The following is a 24,098-nucleotide window of genomic DNA, read 5'->3' on the forward strand; positions in this document are numbered from 1 at the left end:
GCGATTACATACCCAACTTGCGCCGCCATTGATACTTGCTTTTCTCGAGCCCATCTTCGTTGTCTTTCTCCCATTGGCCTCTCTACTTGCTCTATTCGCCCTTTTAATATCCTCACAATGTATCGTGCAGCGCTAAGAACGGCATCACGGCCCGCCGTCGGTTTGCGCACTTCTCTGGCCCAGGCCGCACCCCGGCGATTTGCCTCGACGGCTCCCGCCGACAGGCCGCGGTCATGGAAGAGCTCTGCCTTCCGGTGGGGGTTGGCGATTGCTGGTGTCTACTACTACAACACGAGCCATGTGTTTGCAGACGAGGCTGAGGGTATGTTCTTTATGTCCTTGTTTCGTGTGTAAGTCTGTCGGAGCTTCTTACTGATCCGTTCTGTGGGTAGCCCACGCCCTGCCCGTCGCTGCCCCGTATGCCGACAACGAACTGCCCACCGTCGACGCCCTGATCGAGCAGAAGCGAAAGCAGGCCAGCCCTCCTCACCCCGTCGAGCCGGCTTCGACAAAGCCCGAAGCTCCCAAGCCCGAGGCCTCCAAGACAGAAGCAACCCCGACGGACGACAAGTCAGAAGCGCCCGCCCAGAGCGCAGCCGGATTCGGCGGATCAGCCGATGCACTGGAGGAGGAGGCCAGCCAGGAGGGCGCCTTCAACCCGGAGACGGGCGAGATCAACTGGGACTGCCCCTGCCTGGGTGGCATGGCGCATGGACCCTGCGGAGAGGAGTTCAAGACGGCCTTCAGCTGCTTCGTGTACTCGACCGAGGAGCCCAAGGGCATGGACTGCATTGAAAAGTTCCAGTATGAAGAGAACCCTCCCCCGGTGATATAAGGTGATGTGAGAAGCCATTGTTGCTGACAGTATTTGTTAGGGGCATGCAAGAGTGCTTCCGAAAGTACCCGGAGATCTACGGCGCTGAGCTCGAAGATGCTGATGCCGAAGCCGATGCGCCGACCGAGGGCCAAGAGGCGGCGGCGTCTGCGGCGTCTACGGCGGCTGTTGGGACAGCCCCCGAGCCCTTTGCCGAAGACCGACAAGAGCTTCGGGAGGAAATTGTCAAGGGTAGCCACTCGAATGGCGCAGAGACGGACAACCTTCCCGGAGTCAAGCTGGTTGGGAGCGTGACTGGTGAGGTTGTCGAAGTCCAAAAGAAGGAGCAGAAGTAAGATGTGAAGAAGAGTCGATGAGGAGGGAATAGATGGCGAGGAGGACATTTATAGATGTTGGGGCAGAAATTTAGAGGGCAGTCGATTTTGGGACTGTCTTCAGTGTATTCTAAGCGGGCTCCTGGCAAAGGGACCGATGTATTAAAGGATGTATTGATGGTGTTGAAAAGGGTCTTACGATAGACGGCCCGCATATTGTATTATTGACAGGAGGAATTTCATGACATACCACTTTACAATCTCGCTGATAACATAGTGGTGAACTGCGTTTCAAGGAAACATTAATCCATACAGTATGCTCAAAACTATGCGGTATCAATCCAAGCAAATTAGCTACCAATATCCAAACCCAAACCCAAACGCCTTTGCACCCATCCAATACTCCAAATCCCAAAAAAACCCCCCCCAAAAAATCCCCTCCTCACGCCGCCGCACTCACCCTGTTCCCATTCCCATTCCCAATCTCACTCTCCTTCTCATCCCGCTCCCCCGGCCCCGGCTCATAAAACTTGAGCATGAGATACTGCGGCTCCCCCAGCCTCGACCCCTCCGCGACCTGCGTGAACCCCAACGACTTGTACAGCTGCAGGCCCAGCGGCGACGAGATGATCCAGATGCCCGTCCGGTCCCTGTCCGCGCGCTCCATGCCCCAGCGCGTGAGCATCTTCCCCACGCCGATGCCGCGGTAGTCGCCGTCCACGGAGATGGAGTTGAGCGTCCACATCCGGTGCCGGTTCTGTCCCCGGAAGGCGTCCTTGGACTTTGCAATCAGCTCCATCACCTCGTCGTTGGCGTCCAGCAGCGCGCTCTTGTCCAGAAAGGGAGGCAGCCTGGCCATCCGCAGCTCCAGATCCCTCGCCTTCTCCTCCTCGTCCTCCTCCCCGTCGTCTCCATGCCTATCGTGCGCAGGCGCCGGCGCAGACCACTCCGCGCAGCCGATGATAATCTCCCCCCTGCCCGGCGCGTCCGTCAGCACGACAAGATAATGCAGGTTCGGGTCCGCGAGCCCCCTGCGCATGCGCGCCACGTTCCACTCGAGCTGGTCCTGCACGCCCGGCTTGATGCGCAGCCGCTTCGGGAACATGGCCTTGTGCATGGGGCTGTCGAGGAAGGCGGCGACCTCGAGGGCGGCCATGGCGGGGACGTCCTCGTCGCGGGCGGGGCGCAGGCGGAGGGAGTGCATGATTTGGCGGAGGCGGGATTTGGACTTTTTGTCGTGGTAGGGAAGCATGTGTCGTGTGTAAGCTGTAATATGTTTTTTCCCTTTCGTATGCTGTAAGTTGGAGTAAGGTATGATGTTGTAATATATTGGTTGCGTGGGAGATGACGATGGAGGGAAGAGAGATAAGGTGGGCTGTGCTGTTTGGTGCTTGTCCTTTGCTAGGTTATATAGAAGGTTTGTAGCTAGAGAACGGCACAAAGCGGCATGCTCGGCTGACGATGTCCTTGGCTTGTTGAATTGCTGTGAGGTGCTCTTTTTAACTTGGCCCCCTATTATTCTAAAGGATTTATCAGTAGATCGAGTTTCTTGCTCCTCTGGCCGTGGCATCGTGAGTGAGACTTGCTGCTTAGTGGGATGATGACGATGACGTCACAGTGCTCACAGGCATGTGAACGAGCTGTGCGGCCTGCGAGACGCACTGTTAACAGATGCTGCATGGGGACGTTGGACGAGACAACATGAGCGGTAATTTTTTGGAGGATTTGTGGAAGATGTAGTTGGGTATAATGGTCAAATTAGAAGAGAGTCGTTATGTGCGTTGTTTGAGTATGTAACTGCCACTCAAACGATGGTGGCCATAATCAGAGCAGAGAGACAAAGAGTCAAAACACCAAAAGCTCTCCTAACCGAAACGCCCAAACAAACATCAGAAAAATGAACAAGAAAACAATTCAATCATCAAAACCCCATCATTTCCTCCCTTCATCGAGACTCGCTCTCCTTGCTCTTGTACAAATAACGTCCGAGCACCGCCTCCACCGCGCCCACCGCAGCAAGCACGCCCACGCCCACGCCGACGTGCTTCCAGTCCAGCACCCGCCTCTCGTACAGGCCCCAGGCGCGGTACCCCAGGAACCCGCTGACGCCCACGACGCCCGCCACGTTGGCCAGCGCAATCGCCGTCACGCTGCCGTCGGACAGCTGCGAGAACTGGCGCGTCAGCCACGAGTCGGCCTTGCGGGCCTTGCTCGCCGCCTTCTTCTTGGCTGCCGCCGCGGCCTCGGCTTGCTGCCGCTGCTGCTTGGCCTGCTCGGCGGCTTCCTCCTCGCGCGCGATGCGCTCCGCTTGCGTCTCCGTCTGGACGTCCTGCTCGAGGAAGTCGGGCGGGACGGTGTGCACGCTGGGCATGTCGACGTCGATGAGGGATGCCGTCGAGGAGGATTCGTTGGGGATGATTTCGGGAGGTTGAGGGGCAGCGGCCTGATTGATTGTGTTAGAGAGCTGACCGAAATTCTTTCCTCAATCTTCATTGTTTGTGAGAGGAAGGGCGTACCTCTTCGGGAGTCTGCTTGGCACCCTTTGCAGCAGCGTCGGCGTAAGACACTGTCCAGCGATCAGTACCCATGGCCATCATCAGACTCTGCAAGTCATTGCAACAACTTACTCTTGGCTGTTGACGAATGGAAGGGGATGATCAAAGTAATTTGCGTTGAAGATCAGTGGATGGAAATCGAGTGGTTCAGGTGTTGTTCAAGCTTCACGATAAGGAAGAAAAGGGAAAAAAGGGACAAAAATCGGAATCGCATCAACTATAAATACCTCCCCCAAAAAGAAAGAAAGGAAAAAAGAAAAAGCCAATTGCGCTCGCAAGGTACCTCCCCTTTGCCGTGACGCAAACGCTCTCCGCAAAGTCACGCCAAAGCTAGAAAATAAGTCGTGTCTTGGAAAAAGCCGTGATGATGACGTATGCGGCTCGCAAAACCTCGGCTTTCCGTAGATCTTGTTCGTGCCTTGGCAATTGGGGGAAAGCTTGGGGGGAGCTTTTCGATTACATCAATGGGGCAGGGATTAGTTTTTATGCATGTTTTAGGACGGGGTCAGAGCTAAAAGCAGGGCCTGCTCAAGGATTCGCTTAGAAGAGGGTAAAACTTGTTGCTGGCGTCAATGGGAAGTGAATGCTTCCTTCTCTACTCTTTCGACTGGCTTTTCTGTGCTACTCTTTGCTTCATCACGGATAAGTCCAGGTCCAAGGGCTGAGTCCCTCCTTTTACGGTCAACCCTTTCGCATCATCACGAGGCCTCAGTTGCAAAGGTTTCTGATTTGATATTGCTTCAACAAAAGAGCTATGCATGTCAAACGACTGTCAAAACTCTCTCCATCTCGTGTCAAGACTGACAAAGATGGAGATGAGAGTCTGAAAAAAAAAAAAAAAAATAGGCAGGTATATGGCAAAGACAAAGAAAAACAGAAGATCGAAAAAGGGTACAAACAGCAAGTTGTTCATGACCGCGAGCCCGACATGCAATGCAACGACACACAAACGCCATGGTCAACGACAACAATCTTCGCTGAAATGCAACAAGTGATTCCAACGCCGTGAATCGGGGTATCATGGTATCTCTCAACGCGCCTCTCCCTCCCACGAGTCTTCGACACCATCCCGCCGCTCGGTTTATATTCCAACAGCAAAAGGTTGATTCGTTCGGTCTTTTGCACAATGGAAAGAACCAAATCCAAATGAGAAAAAAATCCTGAGGCTCACATCATCTCGGCTATCCAGTGCCAAGGGGGTATCTTCCAAGTCGCTCTTTTCCTTTCTTTATCATGCGAGGCCGCGATGCTTTTTGACCCAGTGCTGCCTCAGCTGCGGAGGCATCTTGCAAAACACCATGGCCTTGTGCTCGTCGCTCAAAATGCTCTCTGATATTTTGATCTGCAGGTCTGCGTCCTCGTTTGCGAAATCCTGAAACAATATGTCGACAGCCTCCTCTCTCCACATCCGAGCCCTGCTTGTCTTTGACAGTTCCTCTAATATCGATGGCAGCCCGGCGTTTTGGGGTTCGGAGCGGGACCGAGCTTCGAGGGCGGGCCTTGACAGAGCAGAAGAGCCCAGCAAAGGAGTGGGTGTGCTTATACTGGCGTTGGATTCATCTCGAGACGACAGTCGGCGGCGCTTTTCCGGCGAGGTCGGCAGAGCTGATTGTCCGAGGACAGGGGCAGATGTTGACTGAGCAAGGTCACCGGAAGACTGTCGTCCCATGGGGGATGGTCTCTTCCGGCTCTGGGGGATCGACTCTTCGGGGGGCGTCAGAGCCGAGCCTTGTCCAGTAGTGAGGTTGCGAGGTATCGAGGGTGCTGTCGTTGGTCGTGGCTGGACGCCTGCTGCGGACGAAGACGCCGTCGATGCTTGAGTCAGGGAGCCCTTGTGCGGAGGTGGCTGCGGCTGCGGTGGCTGTTGGCTCGGCCCCTCTGAGGGCTCTTGCACCAGGAGCGTCGGCTCGGTTTGCAGATTCAGCACGCCCGTCCCCGGCATCTCCGTTTCGTCGCAAGGCTGACCGTCCGTCTTTCGTCGTGGCTTCATGATCCTCTTTGGCGCCCCTCCTGACCCAACCACGTCCGGATACAGCACCTCCATGTATTCTTCATGGTCAAAGGGCCTCCCCCTCAAGGCTCGCGACAGCGGCTCCCGCTAATGGCAAGAGAAATCAGCAACCCGGCGGCATGCGTGCGCGAGACGCGGCCCAACTCACTTCGATGTGCGCTCTCCAAGCTTCCTCGGTGGCCGTCACCGTCCTCGTCACGGGGTTATAAACGAAATCCGGGTCCTCTCGCAGGCCGCGCCATAAGCGGAAGCGTTTCCGAGCGTTATCGCTCTTGTTGATCAGATGGCTCTTGGCCGGGTAAGCGCCGTGGTGCTCTTGCAAGGCCTGCATCGCGCGTTCCCACGCCTCGGCCTTGAAGCTGCTGTTCTCCCGCATGCCCAGCTGGACGCTCTCGCACAGACTGCGGAAGAAGGTGGCCTCGTAGGCGGGCGTCCAGCTGAAGCGCGGCGCTCGGCGGTCGCGATCGACGCGGCCGGCGCCTTGGGCGTCCTGGGCGGCGAGGTCCATGTCGTCCTCAGACATGGCGGGCGCGAGGCTGAGGGGCTGAGGACCGAGGCGTTCGTTCGGGGTCGGGGTGGGTGTCGGAGGTAGCTCTGGGAGCTATGGAAAAAAAAGAGAGAAGACCTCGGCTGGACGGATGGACCCCCAGTGGCAGCCTGTGAAAGCAGCAGCAGCAGCGGCGGCGGCAGACTCTCAGGCAGCCTTTGGGGAGGCTTCTCTTCTTGCGTGATATTGCCGGCAGCAAGCAGCAGCGGCAGCAGGCCAGGGAGACAAGCAGGAGAAGTCAGGCGAGAGACAAGACTGAGTCGGGATCGTGACCTGCCGCATACGGCGGTGGGGGGGAGTCGGGTCGGGTTCCCTTGGCGGCAGACGCAGAAAAGGGTCACGTGGAGGTCCCTTTTTCGCCGGCTCTGGCCTCCGTCTCCATCGCAGCGCCACGTAGGATCTCAGCAGAGTCGCACAGGATAGGCGCGGGCGGCGTCTGAAACCGCAGTGCAGAGCTCACGGCTGCCAGTCGTCGTGTGATGCGATGCGCTGGACGGAGACCCTTGGAGGATCCTGAAGGGGGGGTTCTTTGACGTTTGGGGGTCTTGTTGGGGTCTCGGGCGCTGCCATTCGCGCTCTCAGTGCTGTTTTTGGCGCCTCTCCAGCGCGCTGCATGTACCCAGTACTTGGCACCTATAAGGGCCTGCGCCGGCTGCATGTGCGCTGTTGCGGGCTCTGGCAGGCTCTGGCACGCGCTGATACGCCGACCCGTTGACATCAAATGGCCCGCGACGGCCGTGATTTGCGGCCCAAGACACCGCCAGTCCGGCCACTGAGTCCCTGTCACTGCCAGGTACCGGGTACCACCCAAGCTGCGCTGGCTGGATTTACAATGGCCCGCCCGTACATGTATGATGTTGCCGCTTGCACGATTTGTTGGCTGTTGGATGACAGCTGGAGATGGGTTTGTGTGTTGCTTGTTTGCTTTCCCCGTGATTGCAGCTGTGAAGATACTTGTACATACATGCATACAGATACACGTCATGACGCGGACAAGGGGCGGCTCTCAGGATCTGGAATCTCATTTGCCATCTGTACGGAGAATTACCGCCGACTGGACGCGAATCTGCATCTGCATTTCCATCCATGTCATCAATCCGGCTTATATAAGCACATGGTATTGTACATCTCGATCCTCCAGACATGTACTCCGTACTCAACATGACTCCTTCATCTCTCACCACCATCTTTCCTCCCATAAGGCACATCTCACTCAGCAGCAGTATTCAAACTCGTACACAATTTTACAGCATGGCAACGGCGCCGGCGACGAGCAGTGCGGCGGTCACCATGGGCCCTGCAGCTCCAGCAGCCGCACCGCTGGACGCCGCCGCGGTGCCTGTGGTCGAAGAAGGCTGCTCAGACGCAGCAGCAGTCGCGCTTTCACTGGCCGTCGCCTCGGGGACTTCAGATGGCTGATCAGACGTCCACTTCTTCTGGGGAGCCGTAGTCTCGGACGCCTCGGACGCAGTCTCGGAACCCGCAGGAGAAGCCGAAGCAGACGAGGCCTTGATTGAAGGCGTGTGGATCGTCTTTGTCGCGGCCGGGGCGGGAGAAGAGGGAGACGGGAGCTTGGGGTTCGCGGCGGCGCAGAACTGAACCACAGCAGGGGCAATCTTGGCTGTAAACGTGTGTGTCAGCTGACATGTATAGAACGTTCGACGTCGCCACGGTGAAGCGAGGGTCTTACTGATTGTCTCCTGTTGGCCGCATGCCTTGACCATGCACTCGACCGCTGGCTGGAGGAGGGTCTGATAGGTGGTCTGGTCTGCACAGAGGCAGGGTGTGTCGTCAAGGGCGCATCTGGCCCCCTTGAGGGCCGTCTCGGCGCAATCTACGGCGCACTTCGGCAGCACATCCGACAGACTCTTTGCGGCGACGGCGACGGCCATTGAGGCGGCGAAGAAGAGGGAGGCGGTCTTCATCTTGATTGGCGTTTGGTTGGTATCTCGAGAGGTGATTTTGAAAAGTTCGCTATGCAGTGATTACAATCCGTTGAGAAGAAGGCAAAGCAGGCAGAGATGCAGGAACGGGCCTCATAAATGCATTTCAAAGTCCTCCGCACCAGGCCGCTTAGGCCAGCGACTCGGAACCTTTTGTCCTTCAATTTCCGATTTTTTACTGGAGGCTTTGCCCTGAGCTTGGACGATTTGTTCGTATTCATGGACGATTGTTCGCCCAACAGACAACAACATATTGTCGTGGATCAGCGCACGGATTCCCGAGCCAAAAGCCCCCCTAGAGCGTGTTTCCACTACGCCTACCAACGTGCAATTTCATGAGATTTTGTCAAGTTTTGGTAGCACATGGGAAGCACTTCGTAGACTTGTGGCTTCCTACTGACGATCTCCGGGGCTTGGCGGTTTGTTTGTGCCTGGTGAATGTGAGGAGGTGGAGAGGGCCAGACGGTATTTACATCAAATCATCAGATTAGATCGGAGTATTGGACGCTATCCCCAGACCTGGAGCCGCCGCGGGCCTGGCACTTGCCGTGTCTATATTTATCTTTGCTTTAGGAGAGCCTCTATCCCTGCTTCTCCGCAAGTCTGTTGCTCTCGGAGATGGAGTTCCAGAGTCAATGTGAAAACGCAACCTATACGGCTTCGATCATGCTCTCTCTACTTCCTTGATCCCGTCTATTATGAGTCCGCAGTCACTGTTAACATGTCTTCCACCACATAACATCGATAGCTAGGCTTTGAATGAGGGAGACGTCCAAACCGACCATCCTTCTCTACCTATCTCACATACATAACTGAGAAGTACATTCGTTACGGACTTGTTTTCCCTAGACAGCCCCTGAAGAGGACATCTCCACTGTTGCCTCGGAAAGTGCCAACGAATAGGCCGGCTCACAGAATTGATGCTGTCAAGGCGACACCACCCAGTGGTGTAGACGAAGATGTTTCACGGCGGGGGGGTGAGTGATTGGAGCTGTGAGCCAAGGTCTGGTCCAGTCAAAACGTGATTGCCGTCCCTGTAATGCGAGAGAAAGGTAACTATATACTACCGAGAAACAACCAGTCGCGGGCATTGCATTCTTCGCCCAGTTGAGATTCTGGTTCGAGAGACACGATTTCTGTGACCGTATCCAACTTCAACGTCCGTTTCATAGTAACCACACACTTAACAAAAGTCATCTGTTCTTTGAAGAATAAGCCCAAGGGTGATTTCACCTTTTCATCCAACACATGGAGACAGAGACCGTTCGAAATCTGCTTTATCCATACATAGTTTTCACACATCACATGGTCATATCATTCAATACATCCAGGTGGTATCATTCTTAAGCCTTGGAACAGTAACATCATACTCTTAATCATATCCAGTGGGTATTCCTACACTTTTGAGCTCCTGTATCGAGCAAAATCAACAAAAAAGGCAACCATAACGCCTCAACGTCCATCAAAGTTAAAAAACAAACAGTCCAGGAAAGGTGTCCGTCATGAGCAATGGCTCGCTCGCTGGTCGAATGGGTAGAGCTGCTTGGTCTGCGAAGCCGCGGCAATTCGTCGCCCATAGAGCGACATCGACACTTCTCCCACTGAAGACAGTGATAACGAAGCGGGCCTGGCATGGCGGTTGGAGCCTTTCAATGTAGAGAGCCTATTGTTCGACGAAATAACCCCCTGGTGGTCGCTTTGGTGAAATCTTCGAGTAAACTCTTGTTATGAGATGCTCGTATGCGAATACCGCCGAAATGCTCAAGTGGTGCTCAATGCAAAAGCTATACGACGGTGATTAACATCAGGTGAAGGCTGTCCTATCCAAATGTCGCTGCACATCGTTTGCTCGTGAAATGGTGGTCACCAATATGCCCGTACGCAATTTTTTGAGCCTCCCTCGTCTTTTTCGCTTTGTCCAGTCCCAGCAAACCCTGAACTCGAAAACTCTCGTACCGCCTTGAACAGTCCATCGCCGAACTTCGCCTGCAGAAACCTCTGTACATCCTCATTTCCTCCCGTTGTGAACAGTCCGCTCGCGCTGCCCTCAATCTTGAGTCCCTCCAGACTCGTCGCTCGAGACAAGGCGACATAGACCTGGCCCTCCTCAAAGGCATTAGACAGGTCGACGATGACGCGATCCAGCGTCATGCCCTGACTTCGATGGACGCTCATCGCCCAGCCCGGCATAAGGGGGATCTGCGTCCGATGCAGCAGCGAATACGGTTCTTTGTCACCGACAGAGTTGACGACACAGGAGGCGTAGATGACGCATTTTCGGCCGTTATGAAAGAGCACCCGCGGCCAAGCGTGTGCCTGAGCCGGGTTCCTTTGTTGTCGTTGCTGCTGCTGCTCCATGAATTTCCGTATCTGCGTCTCCCTGAGTCCTGCGTGGTCTCCGTTGAGGCGAAGGTGTGAGGGGATAGCGTCGGCATCCTTGCCCTTGGCTTCTCTAGGGAGATTCTCAGGGTCGAACTTTTCGAAGCCGCAGATGATACCCTGACTTCCGTTGACCAGTCCGCCCTTGATGTTGAGGTTGACTTGCAGGATCACTAGCATGCCGCCGCGCAGTGTGACACGAGACTCCAGGCGCTGGTCCCGACAGGCTGCCAGTGTTCCGTCAGGCAAACGTTGCTGATATTGCGGTAGGTATTGATGCTCTTCCTGATATGCGATGAAGCCGTCTAGCGCGTCGTATTCAGCTTTTGGCGTCTTCAACTTGTTGAAGTTTACCCGATTCACCTGGGCGACCTCGTTTCTCGTGCAGAGAAGCTTTGTCGCTTTGTGCACATCGCAAGGATGGTCCATGAGTGTATGCATCTCATGAGGTAGGAAGGGAATCCCAAGCCGGCATTTTTGTAGCATCCTGATGAACTGCTCGTCCTTTTGGCGATGAATCTCCTGCAGGTTCACGTGGGCGAAATTGGCCTGCTCCCAAGCCTGACTCTTGAACGCCCACTTGTCCGCATCTCGAAATGGCCCATGGTTCTCTTCGCAGTTGAACTCGGCGTCGTCTTCGTCGGCAATCATCCGCTGCCCGCACTCCATGCAGAACTCAAATGGCTTGACGGGAGGCAGTTGACAAAAGTCACCCGTAACGATGACCTGGGCTCCTCCAAAGGCGTCAATGTTTGTCACCGTCTTCCAATCATCGTCCCCCCTCTTCTCCCATTCATTCCAGCAGCGCACAGCCTTCATGCAGATATTCATGCGCTCGAGATGCTGGTTCTCCACCATGCTGATCTCGTCAATGATGAGCACGTCGGTGTCCCTCAACCGCTTCTTGATGTGCTTCCGGAACCCTTTGCGAATGAGATCCTTGATGGGCATTTTGTGGTAGTCCGGTGTCCAGCCCATGTATGACCATGTCGACATGCCGTCGACTTGCAGTGCTGCCCGGCCGGTGGGCGCAACGATGTGGACAATCTTGTTCATCTGCCGCAGCATCAGGACAGCAGCCTTGAGCACGGTGGATTTTCCGCAGCCTGCCGAGCCGGTGAAGAAGACGTTTCGTCCCGTTGCGATGAGGTGCAGCAGGTCTCGCTGCTCCTTGCACAGCGGCGGTGCAGTGCTCGATGGAGCTCTTGCTAGAGCTCTTACTGGGTCATAGTTTGAGATGCCGCGGATGGGTTGAACATCGAGGGTTGATGGGGACTCTTGACTATCTGGAATCCCCTCACCACTATCATCTATCACGATGAAGTCTTTCGCCTCTTCATCGTCATCGTAAATGACTATGGCATCGACTCTTTCTGCGAGAGATGAGTTCATGGTGCTTCGATAAAAATTGTGCTGATCAAGACTGAAGGCATGAATCGAAAAGAGTATGTAGAATCGCTGAGCCCACAGCTCAATGCGACAGTGAATGTAGGTAAGATTATGTAATCATCATCGTAAGCAGACAGCATGAGATGAGTTTGGTGAACAGCCTGAAGTCGTCAAGTACGTGAGAAGGCGAGTTCGAGTCTGTTTGTTCCTGAAGAACAGTGTTCTTATGGCCTTGGAACGTTCACAGGGAGGTATGTACTTTTGGCGTAGAAGAGAAATGAAAAAGGGATGTCATGTTGGTGAGGGCCTCTTGTTCCTAGGCAAACAATGCTTCTTTGGACGCACCTACTAGATATACATTACATATGAAGTTGCTTCATTGACTCATTAATTGGATTTACAAAACCTTCAAAGTCACCCCTTATGCCCGTTTTTCCGCTCATGGCCGACCGCCGATTCTAATGACACCCGCCGCAATCAACTTTTGGATCTTGGACCGCACGGTGGGGTTCTTCATGTGCTCTTGCAGCGCCATGGGGTCGGACTGTGCCTGCTGCAGGATGGCCTGCATGACTGGATCTTGCATGATGCCCATGATCTGCAATGTCTCGTTAGCCAAGGTTCATATAGTCGCTATATAGAAGCGAAGGAAATCTTACCTCTGGGTCCTGCATCAACCGCTGCCTTGTCTGCTCTTCCGTCTCGTTCTCACGGGCTGAGTACATGGCCGCAAAGGCCTTCTGCTGCTGCTGCTCAATCTCACGAGCGTTGGCGCCCTTGTGGTGCTCCGCGTCCACCTTTAGAGCCTCATCGCAGGTATCCACGCAGTCAGAGTACTTGCGCATGCCAAAGTAAGCCTGCGCCTTTCGGATGTAGGCCCGGATGAAGGTGGGATCCTTCTTGATGGCCGTGTTGCAGTCGTCCAGGGCGCTGGGGAACTCAAACAGCTTGACGAATGCGGCGGCACGGTTGCTGTATCCCCTGGGGTCATCGGGAGCTCGCTTGATCATCTCAGTATAGGCGGCCACGGCGCCGGGGAAGTCCATCTCCTTGAACTTCTTGTTACCCTCCTCACGGGCCTCCTCGGCCTTGGCGGGGTCGATGTATGCCTTCTTCGCCGCCTCCGTCTTGGCTCGCTCGGCAGCGCGGAGCTTGTTCAGGACGTCTGGGGTTCGGTGCTCGGTCAAGGACTTGTTGTAGTTCTCGACTGCCAGGGCAAGGTCGCCCTTCTTTTCGTAAGCAGTACCGATACGGGCGTAACTCTTGGCGATGAGCTTGAAGTCGGCATAGATTTGTCGGCCCTCGTCGACGGCCTTCTGGCAGGCCTCGATACACTTGTCGTAGTCGCCCTTCTCGAAGTAAGCGGCGCCGAGGTTGTTCAGGTAGGTGATGTCCTGGTAAATCTCCCAGGCCTTGCTGTAGTGCTCGATGGCGGCGTCAAAGTTGCGCTTCTTGTAGTTCTCAGTGCCGAGCGCCTTCTCTCTGTCGGCCTCTTCCTTCTTCTTCTTCTTCTCGAGAGCCTCTTCGTCGAGCTCGGGCTCGGGTTCGGGAGTGGGCTCCTTCTTGGGCTCGGGCTGCTTCTTGGGAGCGTCGGGCATGGGGGTATCTTCGGACACATTGTACGTCTGGGCGCCCTCAGGGGGGCTGTCCCGCATCTCCATGTCGACGCCCATCAGGACGCCCAGCACCTGGATCATCCTGGGGTCGCTGAAGAGGTCTTGGGAGTTGAGAGGATTCTGCTGGATCTGCTGCAGCTTGGCCATGAAGGCGGGGTCGGCCAGGAAGGAGCTCGTCTTGGGGTTGGAGGCGAGCTTCTGAATCAGCTGGGGGTCCTTGAACATCTTGCCAATGCCGCCAGTTGGGTCGAGTCCGGCGCCTGTAGAGAGTGTACGTTAGAGAACATGTCGACTGTGGAAACGGCTTCTGCTACGGGTAGAACCTACCAGCTTCCTGCTGCATGGCCTTCTCAACAGAGGCCAGGCCGCTCTTGAGCTGAGCATTGTTGGGGTCGTGCTTGAGGCCGGTCTCGTAGGCATCGTTGGCGCCGAGCAGGTCTCCCTTGCCGTGGAGGGCGGCGGCTTTGCGCCCCCAGCCCTTGCCCCAGTCGGGCTTGAGCTCGGTGGTCTTCTCGGCGTCCTTGAGGGCGTTGTCCCAGTCCTTTTTGGAGGCGTAGGCGGCGGATCGGTTGGAGTAGAGGATGTGGTTGTCGGGCTGCAGGGCGATGGCCTGGGTGAACTTGTCGCTGCGGGCAGAATGCTGTCAGCTTTTGCCATCTCGTCTGCTGGGCCGGTTGGAGGGGTTGCAAACTTACATGGCGTCGTCAAAGTTCTTTTCGGCAATGGCCTTGTTGCCCAGAGCTTTGAGCTCGTCTGCGGAAGCCATGGTGAGCGAAGCCTTGGCGGTGAGTGTGTGGTGGATTTGCGAAGCTAGACAGAGGATTGGGTATCAGATGGTCACTTCAGATCAAGACGGAGAGAAAGAACGTGAAGCTTTTGGCGATGATCGGCTCTGGGTGAAGAGAAGCAGACAGTGTGGGGTTGAAATGCAAAATACAGGCACCTTCTAGCTGCTTCGATGCGGGATCCCGCCCCGCTTTGAGCTGGTGTGGGGCTGGTGCTTCCAGTGGCAGGCTGAGGCTGAGGCTCTGCATTAAAAGCCCGTCCGAGATGATACCAATACTACGCGTAATAGTATCTTTAAAAAGTCCGCTTATTGCTGATCTGAGTTTAAGAAAGATTGGACCGGATTAGTACTTACTGCCGTCTGACATGGACCAATCATGTCTCTTGTCGATTCCAGGACGAGCAATTAGCCAGGGGAAAGACTGGAAGGACGGAGAGGCGGAGAGGCAACAGGCGCCTTGAAGCTATCCTTAGATGGATAGAGCCTGGGAGTTATAACTGTATAAGCTGAGACTAATAATCAGTGGATCGGATTCAGAGTCCTCCTCGAGTTGAGACTTGTCACTTGAAGCTCTGGCATTCCTAGTTGTTGTCGTCTTTCACATCTTCAATCACAGTCTACCTTATGTCTATATCGACTTCTTGTACCTATGCACAGCACCTCTCTAGTGCTGCTACCCCAATCTGTCACCATCGACCACATCTGATCCCATGCAGGCGGATGAACCCTGGCGTCCTGGTCCAGTTGCCAGGCTACGTTCCCGTTTGTCGGAGGCCAGCAGCAGGTCTTTACGGTTCACTAATTCGCAGCCTATGCCTAAGGTAGCGGTAGTGGCGCCTTTCACTGCCCAAGGTATAAAGAACCATGAGCCGAAAACGTCCTAGAACGAATCGGAACCTCATCCGCCCCAATCTCCACGCTGGGCGGCCTTCTCTCAGCATCTCCTGACGCTCTCGCCAGCCAACGCATCACCTGCTTGAAAGCGCCTCCCGTGGCATCAGATAAAGTTAGATCTCATTGAGCTACCTAACCCCAAGGTAAGGTATTAGTATCAATGGCTGCCTCCGACCTGCCCGTCGAGGACCATGACATCGTCGTCATCGGCGCCGGCCTCAGCGGCATCAACGCCGCTCACCGGCTGCAAACCGAGGTCCCTCACCGAACCTTCACCATCCTCGAGGCGCGCGACGTTATAGCCGGCACCTGGAGCTTCTTCAAGTATCCCGGCATGCGCAGCGACTCGTCCATGCGCTCCTTTGGCTTCGCCTGGCACCCCTGGAAGCACTCCCACAACATGGCCTCCGCCGCTGAGATTCTCGCGTATCTCGAGGATGCGGCCAAGACGGACGGCACGCTGGACAAGATCCGGCTCGGACACCGCGTCGTCCGCAGCGACTGGAGCAGCGACGAGCAGAGGTGGACGCTTGAAGTCGACGTCCACGGCTCTAGGAAGCTGCTCAAGGCCAACTTTATCTTCTCCTGCGTGGGCTACTACTCGTACGAGCAGTCCCTGAAGAGCCCCATTCCCGGCATCAACAACTTTGAAGGCACAGTCGTCCATCCGCAGTGGTGGCCGGAGGATCTCGATTACAGCGACAAGCGCGTCGTCATCATCGGCAGCGGAGCAACCGCCATCACTCTCTTGCCAGCAATGGCGGAAACGGCAAAATCGGTCACGATGCTTCAACGGACGCCCTCCTACGTCATTTCCGTGGACCGACACTCGAAGTTTGAATCTCTTCTCTCGATGGTGCTGCCCCTGTCGTGGGTGTGCTGGGTTGGCCAGTGCATCGACGTCTGGTTCGAGGTCTTCATCTCGGAACTTTGCCTGCGGTGGCCTCGCCTCGGACGCTACCTGATCACGCTGGATCTGGAGAAGAAGCTGCCCAAGAAGGTCGATGCTGCGGTTCACTTCAACCCGACGTATGGCCCGTTTGAGCAGCGGCTCTGCCTGACACCCGATGACGAGTTCTTCAACGCCCTGCATCGCGATAACGTCGAAGTGGTGACCGACGTAATTGATACCGCCGACAAGGACGGCGTCGTGCTCAAATCTGGACGCCATCTCCCAGCAGACATCATCGTCACCGCGACGGGACTGCACATTCAGATCCTCAGCGGAATCGGACCCCACGTCGACGGCAAGGCAATCAACGTTGGCGAGCAGTACGCGTGGCGAGGCTGCATGATTGAAGGCGTGCCGAACCTAGTCTCCGTCTTTGGCTACGTGACGACAACATGGACGCCGGGCGCCGACTCCATGACAAAGCTGGGCATTCGCGTGCTGAAGCAGATGGAGGCAGAGAGCGCGACGAGCGTGGTCCCCGTCATTGAGAGGACGGAAGGCATGCCGCGGCTGTCGTGTACGAATGCAAAGAGCTCGTATTTCGTCAAGGCGTGGGACAGGATACCCAAGGCGACGGGCATTGCGCCGTATTATGGGCGGTTGAATTTGGTTGTCGATTACTGGGCGTTGTGGTTTGGAAACATGAGGGATGGGCTGGTGTATACGAAAAAGGAGGCCAAGAAGACAAAGTAACTGACCATGGTGACTCGACTTGTTTATGTAGATTGGGGTTCATGTCTTACCTAGAGGTAGATGCTACATAGAGAGATAGATGCCTTGGATGTTTTTCATTCTGAATGATAATATTACAGTCCATTACTGGGCTGAGTATTTATAGACGCAGCACTGGGAAATAGGCGTCCGTGTCGCAACAGTTCATACCAATATCGCTCGCAGGTGAGCCGCGGGTTGATGGTCACACACTGGATACGACAAAACACCGTTACAGAGAGAGACGCGGAACCGGGCTCTTGGTTTGACTGAGACGCCGTTAGATTGAACACCGTTGTTGTCTCAGCCTATCATTTTCCGGGTGTAACCAATGTCCTAATCATCGGAGATCTTACCGTGTTTACTTCATCGGACCGGACGCAGGGATTACAATTTCATCTCGTACCATATTTCTCTCGTCGTTGTATTACCAAAAGATTGAGTTAGTGGTAAGCTTTGATCGGTGGCCTACACGATCGAGGGCCTCCCAAGCATGATTGTGGCGAATATATGCCTGCGGCGTTAGTCACTTGGACCAGACGCATAACTCGCTAGGGAGTCATCTGTAACTAGGTGCATATACTTGGGCTGTATCGGATGTTTGTAAGATATCTTACAGCATGATCAAGCTGAGCGTTGGCAATTCTGGACTCTCGGGCTGTCAGCGGAAATTGGGGGCTAGGGATATGGGATATTGGATGGACTCAGCGTACTGCCAGAGCACGAATGGACCGCAATTGACCCCTTCAACCTATCATTCTCATCAGGTACTCTCAGTTCTTGGATGTAGTGACTGGCTCGGGCATGAAAGGTAATGTAATCTGATGATGGATCTCTATGCATCTGTACATACATATCATGTCTCAACACTTGCATTTTCACCTCGCCTCCATGTTGTCAAAAACCCCAGAATCCATCAATTCCAATCCCCGTAAAACTCCCCCCAAACTCGGTCCCGCCCAGCGCTAAATTAGTGGCCCCATGAGCCCTGGCCCGGCCCGCGGCTAGCGAACCGCGGACCTGGAGGCTGAAGAGGCCCGTCAGATGGATCAACATGTGTCAACCTGAAGGGTTCTTATGTATGAAACTTTTCATGGTATCGTGCATGGATTCACTCTATTGGAAGCCCAGACGCATGTTAGACTCTCAGCCCGGTGCATACAAGTGCAAGCCGGGCCAACAACAGCTGGCGAAAGAATCTCGCCATCGTAATCTTTAACTGCACGCTGTCGAGCTCAATGCTGGGCCTCATGTCTTTCACAATAAGATCCGGGGAACTGAGCACCAATGAATAAAAGCGGCATGATGTCCCCCATTTCCCATTCACGCCCCTGCTAAGCATGCCCGGGACCATCTTTCAGCCGCCAATCCCGCTTTTACACACTCAATCCGATTTACTCCCAAGACCTGCGTATCAATATTGACGAGGTGTTGCAGCTAGCATTCAATATATGTAGCCAAGGGCCTCCGGATTGACCGCAACCGGGGTGTCGAAGCTAAGAGGCAAAAGCGTGGAATGATCTAAAACCATGTACATGTATGCTGTCTCCCTATCCTCCGCTAACCATCTGCCCCCATCCTCCTCTTTTTTTTCTTTTTCTTTTGTCTTTCTTTTCTTCACCTTCTTCTGATTTTCCTCTTCTGGCAAATTGCAGATCCGATCGACAATTACCCATGACGTTCATGCACATTGTAACATCCAGCATTACACAGCGCAAAGGCGTGCATGAACCACACATATCCAATTGGACCTCCCATCCAGTCCATCCCTACTCCCAAAACTGCAACAATGCCGCTTATGACAGTCAACCTATCCGCCATCTGCCTCATCCTTCTGTTCGCCTTCCTCGCCAGACGAATCTACCTCTGGCAGCGCCTGCGCCACATCCCCGGCCCGCCCAGCGCAGCATGGACAATCTGGTGGCAGCTCTCCGGCGCCATGTCCGGGAGGTATCATGAGCGGTTAAAGGAAGCTGCCGATACCTATGGTCCGTTCCGTACACTTTCGTTTCATGGCGGCGTATTTCATACGATTCACCCTTTTTGACAAAATGAAGTCTCATTCTGACATGCTATGTGTGTCTCACAGGCCCTCTGGTCCGCATCGGCCCCAACCACCTCCTCTCCGTCGACCCCGACGTCCTCCGCCACATGTCCGCCGTCCGCAGCGGCTACACCAAGGGCAAGTTCTACGCCAGCGGCAAAATCGTCCCCGGCGTGGACAACGTCGTGTCCCTGCGAGATCCGGCCAAGCACAAGGAAATGCGTGCCCTAATGACTCCCGGTGTAAGCCTGCCCATCGCCATTACTCTCCCTTCTCTCACTGTTCTCAACTGTGACTGATACTGATTTCTGTCTGTTCTTAAGTTCTCCGGCAAGGCCAACGAAGGCTTCAGCTTCGAAGCCGCCCTAGATCGCCAACTGCTCAGCTTCATCAACCTCCTCGAGCGCAAGTACGTCTCCTCAGGCCCGGACGTGCGCCCCTTTGACATGGCCGAGAAGACGCAATTCTTCGCCCTCGACGCCATCGGCGACATCTCCCTCGGCCAGCCCTTTGGCTACCTCGACAAGGACCAGGACTTGTACCAGTACAACAAGATCAACGCGACGTCGTTGCCCGTCATGAATGTCGTCTCCGTGATGCCGGCGCTGGCGAGTCTGGTTCATACGTGGCCTCTGAGGCTGATGCTGCCCAAGGAAGGGGATCAGGTTGGCTTTGGCCGACTGATGCAGTAAGTGATGCCATGTCCACTTATCGAAGACTTTTGTTCGGATGCTAAAAAAAAGCCCGAGTTGAAGCTTCGCACGAAGTTACGTAGAGAGACGGCTCGACCCCAAGACTCCGCGCGCTCACGACATGATGCAAGCGCACATTGACAATGGCATGACCAAGAACGATCTCATCCAGCAAGTCCTTCTCTCCATGTACGCCTCACTCCCAGCATCCATGACCCCCTCCACTCCAGACGGTCTGTCAAGAGCACTCACTTATACAGCCCTCCAGCATCGCCGGCTCCAACTCCTCCGCCCACGCCCTCCGCATGACCCTCCTCTCCCTCATCACCAACCCCCCAGCTTACACCGCCCTCCTCACCGAAATCCGCTCCCACACCGCCACCACCACGTCCCCCCTAATCTCCTGGTCTCAAACCCAAACCCTGCCCTACCTCCGAGCCGTCGTCAGCGAAGGCCTCCGCATGTGGCCCCCCGTCGCCGGCCTCGGCTTCAAAACCGTTCCCCCCGAGGGCGACCTCATCAACGGCTACTTCGTCCCCGGCGGCACCGAGATCGGGCAGGGCTTCCACGGCGTCGGCCGGGCCAAGGCCGTCTGGGGCGCGGACGCCGACGTCTTTCGCCCCGAGAGGTGGCTCCGCGCTGAGGGAGTGGGATTGAGGAAGATGACGAATGCGGTGGATACGCATTTCGGACATGGCAAGTATTCGTGTCTGGGGAAGCAGATTGCTTTGATGGAGTTGCACAAGGCTGTGTTTGAGGTACGTTTTGCACACCAGTTTTACTCTGAGATTTGTATAGCCGTGTTACACGAGTCCACATGGCAGAGATGAAGCAAGGGACGACAGGGGGTAAGTGAAGAAGAGGAGAACCTGATTACTGTTATTTCGACCAGCTTGTACGACGCTTTGACTTTTGCATCGTCAACCCTGAAGCCCCGATCAAGACGACCGCCTCCATCTTTCTCTTTGCGTCCGACTTTTGGGTGACGATTACCAAGCGCGAGCTTTGAACCAACTTGATATGCATAGGTAATGGAATGGAATTCATCTATAAACACAGACTTCGAGCAACATGATACCCCAGCTCACAGAGCAGCACTCTTTCTGACTACTTGTATGTCCCGAATTCCCCATCAACAAGCTACTGGAACATTATCCACATTGACACTCATGTGTACGAAAAGAGTGGTCGTAGGAAGTCAGAATTATAATATATATCAATGACAATCGCCATTAGTTTGACCTATCGGTCTATCGTGCATTCACTGCCCAAACGGCAGCTCCCTAAACAACCCGCTATATACTCATACATGTTAAAAAGATCAAACATAATTAACCAAGCTCATCATGCCACGTCCTCCATATGGACTTCATTGACTGGCGTCGCTCCCAAGCTCTCCAGCCCTCTCTCGCCAGCCAGCGCACCGGCCACCCCGTCAGCAGGATTAGGTTTCCGTCCCATGGCCTCCTCGTACTTCTTGCCCGTTTCGTTCAAAAACGCCTGTACTTCAGCTTCCCTCTGGATGATGTCGTCTCTCTCGCGGGTAAGCTGCGCCACCGTCGCCGCCTTGGTCTGGATGTTCATCTCCATCGTCTTCAGCGTCGCCTGCAGCTGCACTAAACATTCCGCAAGGCTCGGTAACGGTGTAATCTTGGGAGGGACCTGCAACAGCTCTTCGTTGGGATCCTTTTTCGGCTTCTTAAGCCCGTCCAGTCCCGCACGCGTCTGCGCCCTTTCGTAGGCTATTCGTCGCTCCGCATCGCTGTCTGACGAAGAGTCCGAGGCATTGCCTTCGGCTGCGTTGATGAGCTCGGCCATCTTTTGACGCTCTTGCTTTCGGCGCTCCTTTTCTGCGCGTTTGCCTAGTGACAATCCACCGTCTTCAACGTATTCGTCGAAGCCTTCTCCGAGGTCCTCGTCTTCGGCAACCAATCGAGTCTCGTCTTTCTTCTTCCGACTCGACAAGCCATCGTCCTCATCCTCCATGGATAGGAAGTCCTTTTCCTTTGCTAATCGAGCTCTCCGCTCTTTCCTCTCGCGAATCTCGGCTTCGGTAAGGATCTGCGTGGTCTGTGGCTGGCTGACGGTTGTTGGTATCGGGGATTCCACTATCAAGGCCCCTTCTAGTTCTGAGGGATCGAGCTCCATTTCGTCGTCAAGGTTCGCCTTTAGGGATGAGAGGTCACTGGGGGTATTAGGCGTTGATGACTGAAGCTCGCTGAGATACTCTTTGCTGTATCTTGGCCTGTCGTCGTCCTCCTGGTATGATCGAACCGGTAGCGGCAATCCTCTAGCACCAATGCCTCGCTTGATGGAATTTGGGAGAACTTTCGGTCCCGTTGCCGGCTTTCTTGGGGTAGCGAAATCGCTACTCGCCTCGTCATCCTCCTGGCCCGCGTCGCCACCAAACGAGATTTTCGAGATTGCAATCTTCTTCTTCTGTTTCGATGCGCCCGCCCGAACGTTACTCGGCCGGACAACTACTGGCCCGTCGTCATCTTCGTCGTTGCCCTGCGAAATCTCGTCTCTGCCGCCCGACGCCTCCTCGTCTCGTGCGTTTAGGGCATTGCGCAGTCCGGATTGACGCAATGGCTTTCGATTGGATTTTGATGCAAACACTGGCCTCGCGCCGTCTGTAGCCGTAGCCAAAGTCAGCCTTGTTCTCCCATCAGCAAAGACATCGCGATAGCATGGAGTGCAGAACGTACCATCTTTCAGACCTCCACCTTCTGTCGCAGGCGGCGCATCTCCGCTGCTCTCGTCGTCATCGTAGTCGACTTTGATGACCTTTGCTTTTCGTCTCGCACCAAACGAGCTCATTTTCCCGAGACTGTGCTGATTGGTGAGCTTGGAGTGAAGTTGCAACAAGTCCATCTTCGATCCGAGTGTCGATATCCCGGGAAATCGTTATCTAATCAGCACGTGACCCGCTCTCTCCAGGCGGACGAGCTTCTCTCAACCTTGCGATAGTGCTCCAGAATCGCGTCGCAAATCGACCGTCCAACCACGTCCAAACCCATCATTTGAACTGCTCAAGATGGCGCCCGCCCAACCTGAGCTGAAGAAGGTGAGTGTCCAGCTTGGATCCTAGTCGTCTTCTATCCCACAAAGCTTGCCGCCCTTCACTTCCGACGTCTCTCTGACCGGGTCGCTGTTCAATTGATCCATTCTGCTGACATTGCGAGCTTAGTATCTCGACAAGCGGCTCTTTGTCCAGCTCAACGGCAGCCGCAAAGTCATCGGCGTGCTCCGCGGCTACGATGTAAGAAAGCCCCCCATACAACACGGAGAAGCATACAAGTTGGAAAGCTAACAAGCAGCACAGGTCTTCCTGAACATCGTGCTGGACGAGGCAGTCGAGGAAAAGGACGGCGGAGAGAAAGTCAGGCTCGGCATGGTTGTGCGTCTCTACATCCACCCGACAAGTCCAAACTCCCCCATGGACTTCCTTCTTCCCCCCCAATTCCCCCCCTAGGAACATCACGCTTACTGTAGAGCAAAACGACAGGTCATCCGCGGCAACTCCGTAGTCATGCTCGAAGCTCTCGAGAGGATCGGCGGCGACGACAGGCAAAACCGATAAAAACCGTCTTTCTTCAACCATAGACAACGACCAGCATAAAGCTGAGATGAAAATGGAAAATACCTGAATAATGTGTTTCGTTTGGCGTTTACGGAGACCGACGACGAAAGGGAGGGCGATATAACGGGACCTTTTTTGATATGCAGAAAAACGTCTTTTGTTGCTAGACTTTATGGCATTTTTATAATCCGAGGCTCAAGTGCGGACAAGGGGTGGAGAAGAAAAGACAAAAAGAAACAATGAATGAACGCCACGCCTACGGCAGGAATCCCCTCTATGTGCTCGGTGAGCGCCAGGCATCGGGATCACAGGCCTCTACCAACTGGCCGTTGTACGTCTTCTGCCACCCTTTGAAGCCTCCCTTGAGTATCAGAGCCTTCATCTCGGCTTCACCGACTGAATCGAGATAGTCTTGGAACCAACCCGCGCATTTCGGCCCTCTAGTTCCACAGCTCCCTACATTGCTATCAGACAACATTTCATCCGATACATCCCAAATAATACGCCATCATACACCCCCGAGCATAACATGATCCCAAGTGACAAGGCCCGAAACTCACCGCAATAAAAGACAACCTTCTTCACCCCAGCCTGCTTCGCAAGAGTGTACACCATCTCGCGCGCCTGGTAAAACGACTGAGCAGGCAGATTGATCGACGTAGCAATCGTCCCGCCCTCCCATTCATTTAGACGCACATCCACCAGTTGAAAGTCCTTCTGCGCGTCTTCCCCGGCTGCCTTGTGCTGCTCGAGCCATTTGTAGACTTCAGCCGGCTCGACGACGTCGCAGGAGACGCTGGGTGGGGGAATCTCCTCGTATTGCCGTGTGGAAAAGTCCATTTCTCA

General features: G+C 54.8%; 12 protein-coding genes across 12 annotated transcripts; 4 read left to right on the plus strand and 8 right to left on the minus strand.

Moving 5' to 3' along the window:
• Window positions 1-117: 117 nt before the first annotated feature.
• On the plus strand, window positions 118-1,170 carry BBK36DRAFT_50014 (hypothetical protein; the record flags this gene model as incomplete). Its single annotated transcript, XM_024898168.1, has 3 exons — window positions 118-322; window positions 393-804; window positions 876-1,170. The coding sequence occupies 3 exons, from the start codon at window positions 118-120 to the stop codon at window positions 1,168-1,170; spliced, it is 912 nt and encodes a 303-aa protein (XP_024751482.1).
• Window positions 1,171-1,469: 299 nt separating this feature from the next.
• Window positions 1,470-2,356, minus strand: BBK36DRAFT_1195039 (acyl-CoA N-acyltransferase; the record flags this gene model as incomplete). The annotated part of the gene is made up of 2 exons (XM_024896880.1): window positions 1,470-1,475; window positions 1,610-2,356. The coding sequence occupies 2 exons, from the start codon at window positions 2,351-2,353 to the stop codon at window positions 1,470-1,472; spliced, it is 750 nt and encodes a 249-aa protein (XP_024751483.1).
• Window positions 2,357-2,881: 525 nt separating this feature from the next.
• On the minus strand, window positions 2,882-3,892 carry BBK36DRAFT_1134848 (hypothetical protein). Its single transcript, XM_024892439.1, has 5 exons — window positions 3,865-3,892; window positions 3,777-3,811; window positions 3,666-3,715; window positions 3,092-3,592; window positions 2,882-3,031 (listed from the first exon to the last, which is right to left on the minus strand). Coding segments are annotated over exons 2-4 (549 nt in total). The 5' UTR covers window positions 3,778-3,811; window positions 3,865-3,892; the 3' UTR covers window positions 2,882-3,031; window positions 3,092-3,094.
• Window positions 3,893-4,935: 1,043 nt separating this feature from the next.
• On the minus strand, window positions 4,936-6,238 carry BBK36DRAFT_1114850 (hypothetical protein; the record flags this gene model as incomplete). Its single annotated transcript, XM_024890070.1, has 2 exons — window positions 4,936-5,802; window positions 5,864-6,238. The coding sequence occupies 2 exons, from the start codon at window positions 6,236-6,238 to the stop codon at window positions 4,936-4,938; spliced, it is 1,242 nt and encodes a 413-aa protein (XP_024751485.1).
• A 1,268-nt stretch (window positions 6,239-7,506) lies between these two features.
• BBK36DRAFT_1157838 (hypothetical protein) lies at window positions 7,507-8,187 on the minus strand (the record flags this gene model as incomplete). The annotated part of the gene is made up of 2 exons (XM_024894040.1): window positions 7,507-7,883; window positions 7,953-8,187. 2 exons carry the CDS (start codon window positions 8,185-8,187, stop codon window positions 7,507-7,509), a joined length of 612 nt encoding a protein of 203 aa, XP_024751486.1.
• A 1,838-nt stretch (window positions 8,188-10,025) lies between these two features.
• On the minus strand, window positions 10,026-11,976 carry BBK36DRAFT_1167434 (aaa ATPase; the record flags this gene model as incomplete). The annotated part of the gene is made up of 2 exons (XM_024895046.1): window positions 10,026-10,109; window positions 10,297-11,976. 2 exons carry the CDS (start codon window positions 11,974-11,976, stop codon window positions 10,026-10,028), a joined length of 1,764 nt encoding a protein of 587 aa, XP_024751487.1.
• A 436-nt stretch (window positions 11,977-12,412) lies between these two features.
• Window positions 12,413-14,355, minus strand: BBK36DRAFT_1167435 (TPR-like protein; the record flags this gene model as incomplete). Its single annotated transcript, XM_024895047.1, has 4 exons — window positions 12,413-12,571; window positions 12,633-13,849; window positions 13,917-14,215; window positions 14,285-14,355. 4 exons carry the CDS (start codon window positions 14,353-14,355, stop codon window positions 12,413-12,415), a joined length of 1,746 nt encoding a protein of 581 aa, XP_024751488.1.
• Window positions 14,356-15,429: 1,074 nt separating this feature from the next.
• On the plus strand, window positions 15,430-16,918 carry BBK36DRAFT_1134850 (FAD/NAD(P)-binding domain-containing protein; the record flags this gene model as incomplete). The annotated part of the gene is made up of 1 exon (XM_024892440.1): window positions 15,430-16,918. A coding segment is annotated over one exon (1,486 nt), but the record flags the coding sequence as incomplete, so codon positions are not given.
• A 1,804-nt stretch (window positions 16,919-18,722) lies between these two features.
• BBK36DRAFT_157201 (cytochrome P450) lies at window positions 18,723-20,678 on the plus strand (the record flags this gene model as incomplete). The annotated part of the gene is made up of 6 exons (XM_024897657.1): window positions 18,723-18,921; window positions 19,023-19,219; window positions 19,301-19,665; window positions 19,733-19,858; window positions 19,938-20,427; window positions 20,562-20,678. 6 exons carry the CDS (start codon window positions 18,723-18,725, stop codon window positions 20,676-20,678), a joined length of 1,494 nt encoding a protein of 497 aa, XP_024751490.1.
• Window positions 20,679-21,013: 335 nt separating this feature from the next.
• On the minus strand, window positions 21,014-22,489 carry BBK36DRAFT_2991 (hypothetical protein; the record flags this gene model as incomplete). The annotated part of the gene is made up of 2 exons (XM_024898016.1): window positions 21,014-22,302; window positions 22,378-22,489. 2 exons carry the CDS (start codon window positions 22,487-22,489, stop codon window positions 21,014-21,016), a joined length of 1,401 nt encoding a protein of 466 aa, XP_024751491.1.
• Window positions 22,490-22,706: 217 nt separating this feature from the next.
• Window positions 22,707-23,252, plus strand: BBK36DRAFT_1157844 (LSM-domain-containing protein; the record flags this gene model as incomplete). Its single annotated transcript, XM_024894041.1, has 4 exons — window positions 22,707-22,736; window positions 22,860-22,931; window positions 22,995-23,069; window positions 23,178-23,252. The coding sequence occupies 4 exons, from the start codon at window positions 22,707-22,709 to the stop codon at window positions 23,250-23,252; spliced, it is 252 nt and encodes an 83-aa protein (XP_024751492.1).
• A 274-nt stretch (window positions 23,253-23,526) lies between these two features.
• On the minus strand, window positions 23,527-24,092 carry BBK36DRAFT_18561 (Rhodanese-like protein; the record flags this gene model as incomplete). The annotated part of the gene is made up of 2 exons (XM_024897858.1): window positions 23,527-23,708; window positions 23,813-24,092. 2 exons carry the CDS (start codon window positions 24,090-24,092, stop codon window positions 23,527-23,529), a joined length of 462 nt encoding a protein of 153 aa, XP_024751493.1.
• Between the last annotated feature and the right edge of the window lie 6 nt (window positions 24,093-24,098).

Source organism: Trichoderma citrinoviride (genome assembly GCF_003025115.1).
Source record: "Trichoderma citrinoviride strain TUCIM 6016 unplaced genomic scaffold BBK36scaffold_4, whole genome shotgun sequence".
Classification (NCBI taxonomy): Eukaryota; Fungi; Ascomycota; class Sordariomycetes; order Hypocreales; family Hypocreaceae; genus Trichoderma; species Trichoderma citrinoviride.

Bases quoted from the DNA above. Each gene is read 5' to 3' on its own strand.
- BBK36DRAFT_1134848 (XM_024892439.1), bottom strand. The intron at 3,593-3,665 runs GTACGCCCTTCC...ACAATCAATCAG, and splicing joins CCAAGCAGACTCCCGAAGAG to GCCGCTGCCCCTCAACCTCC.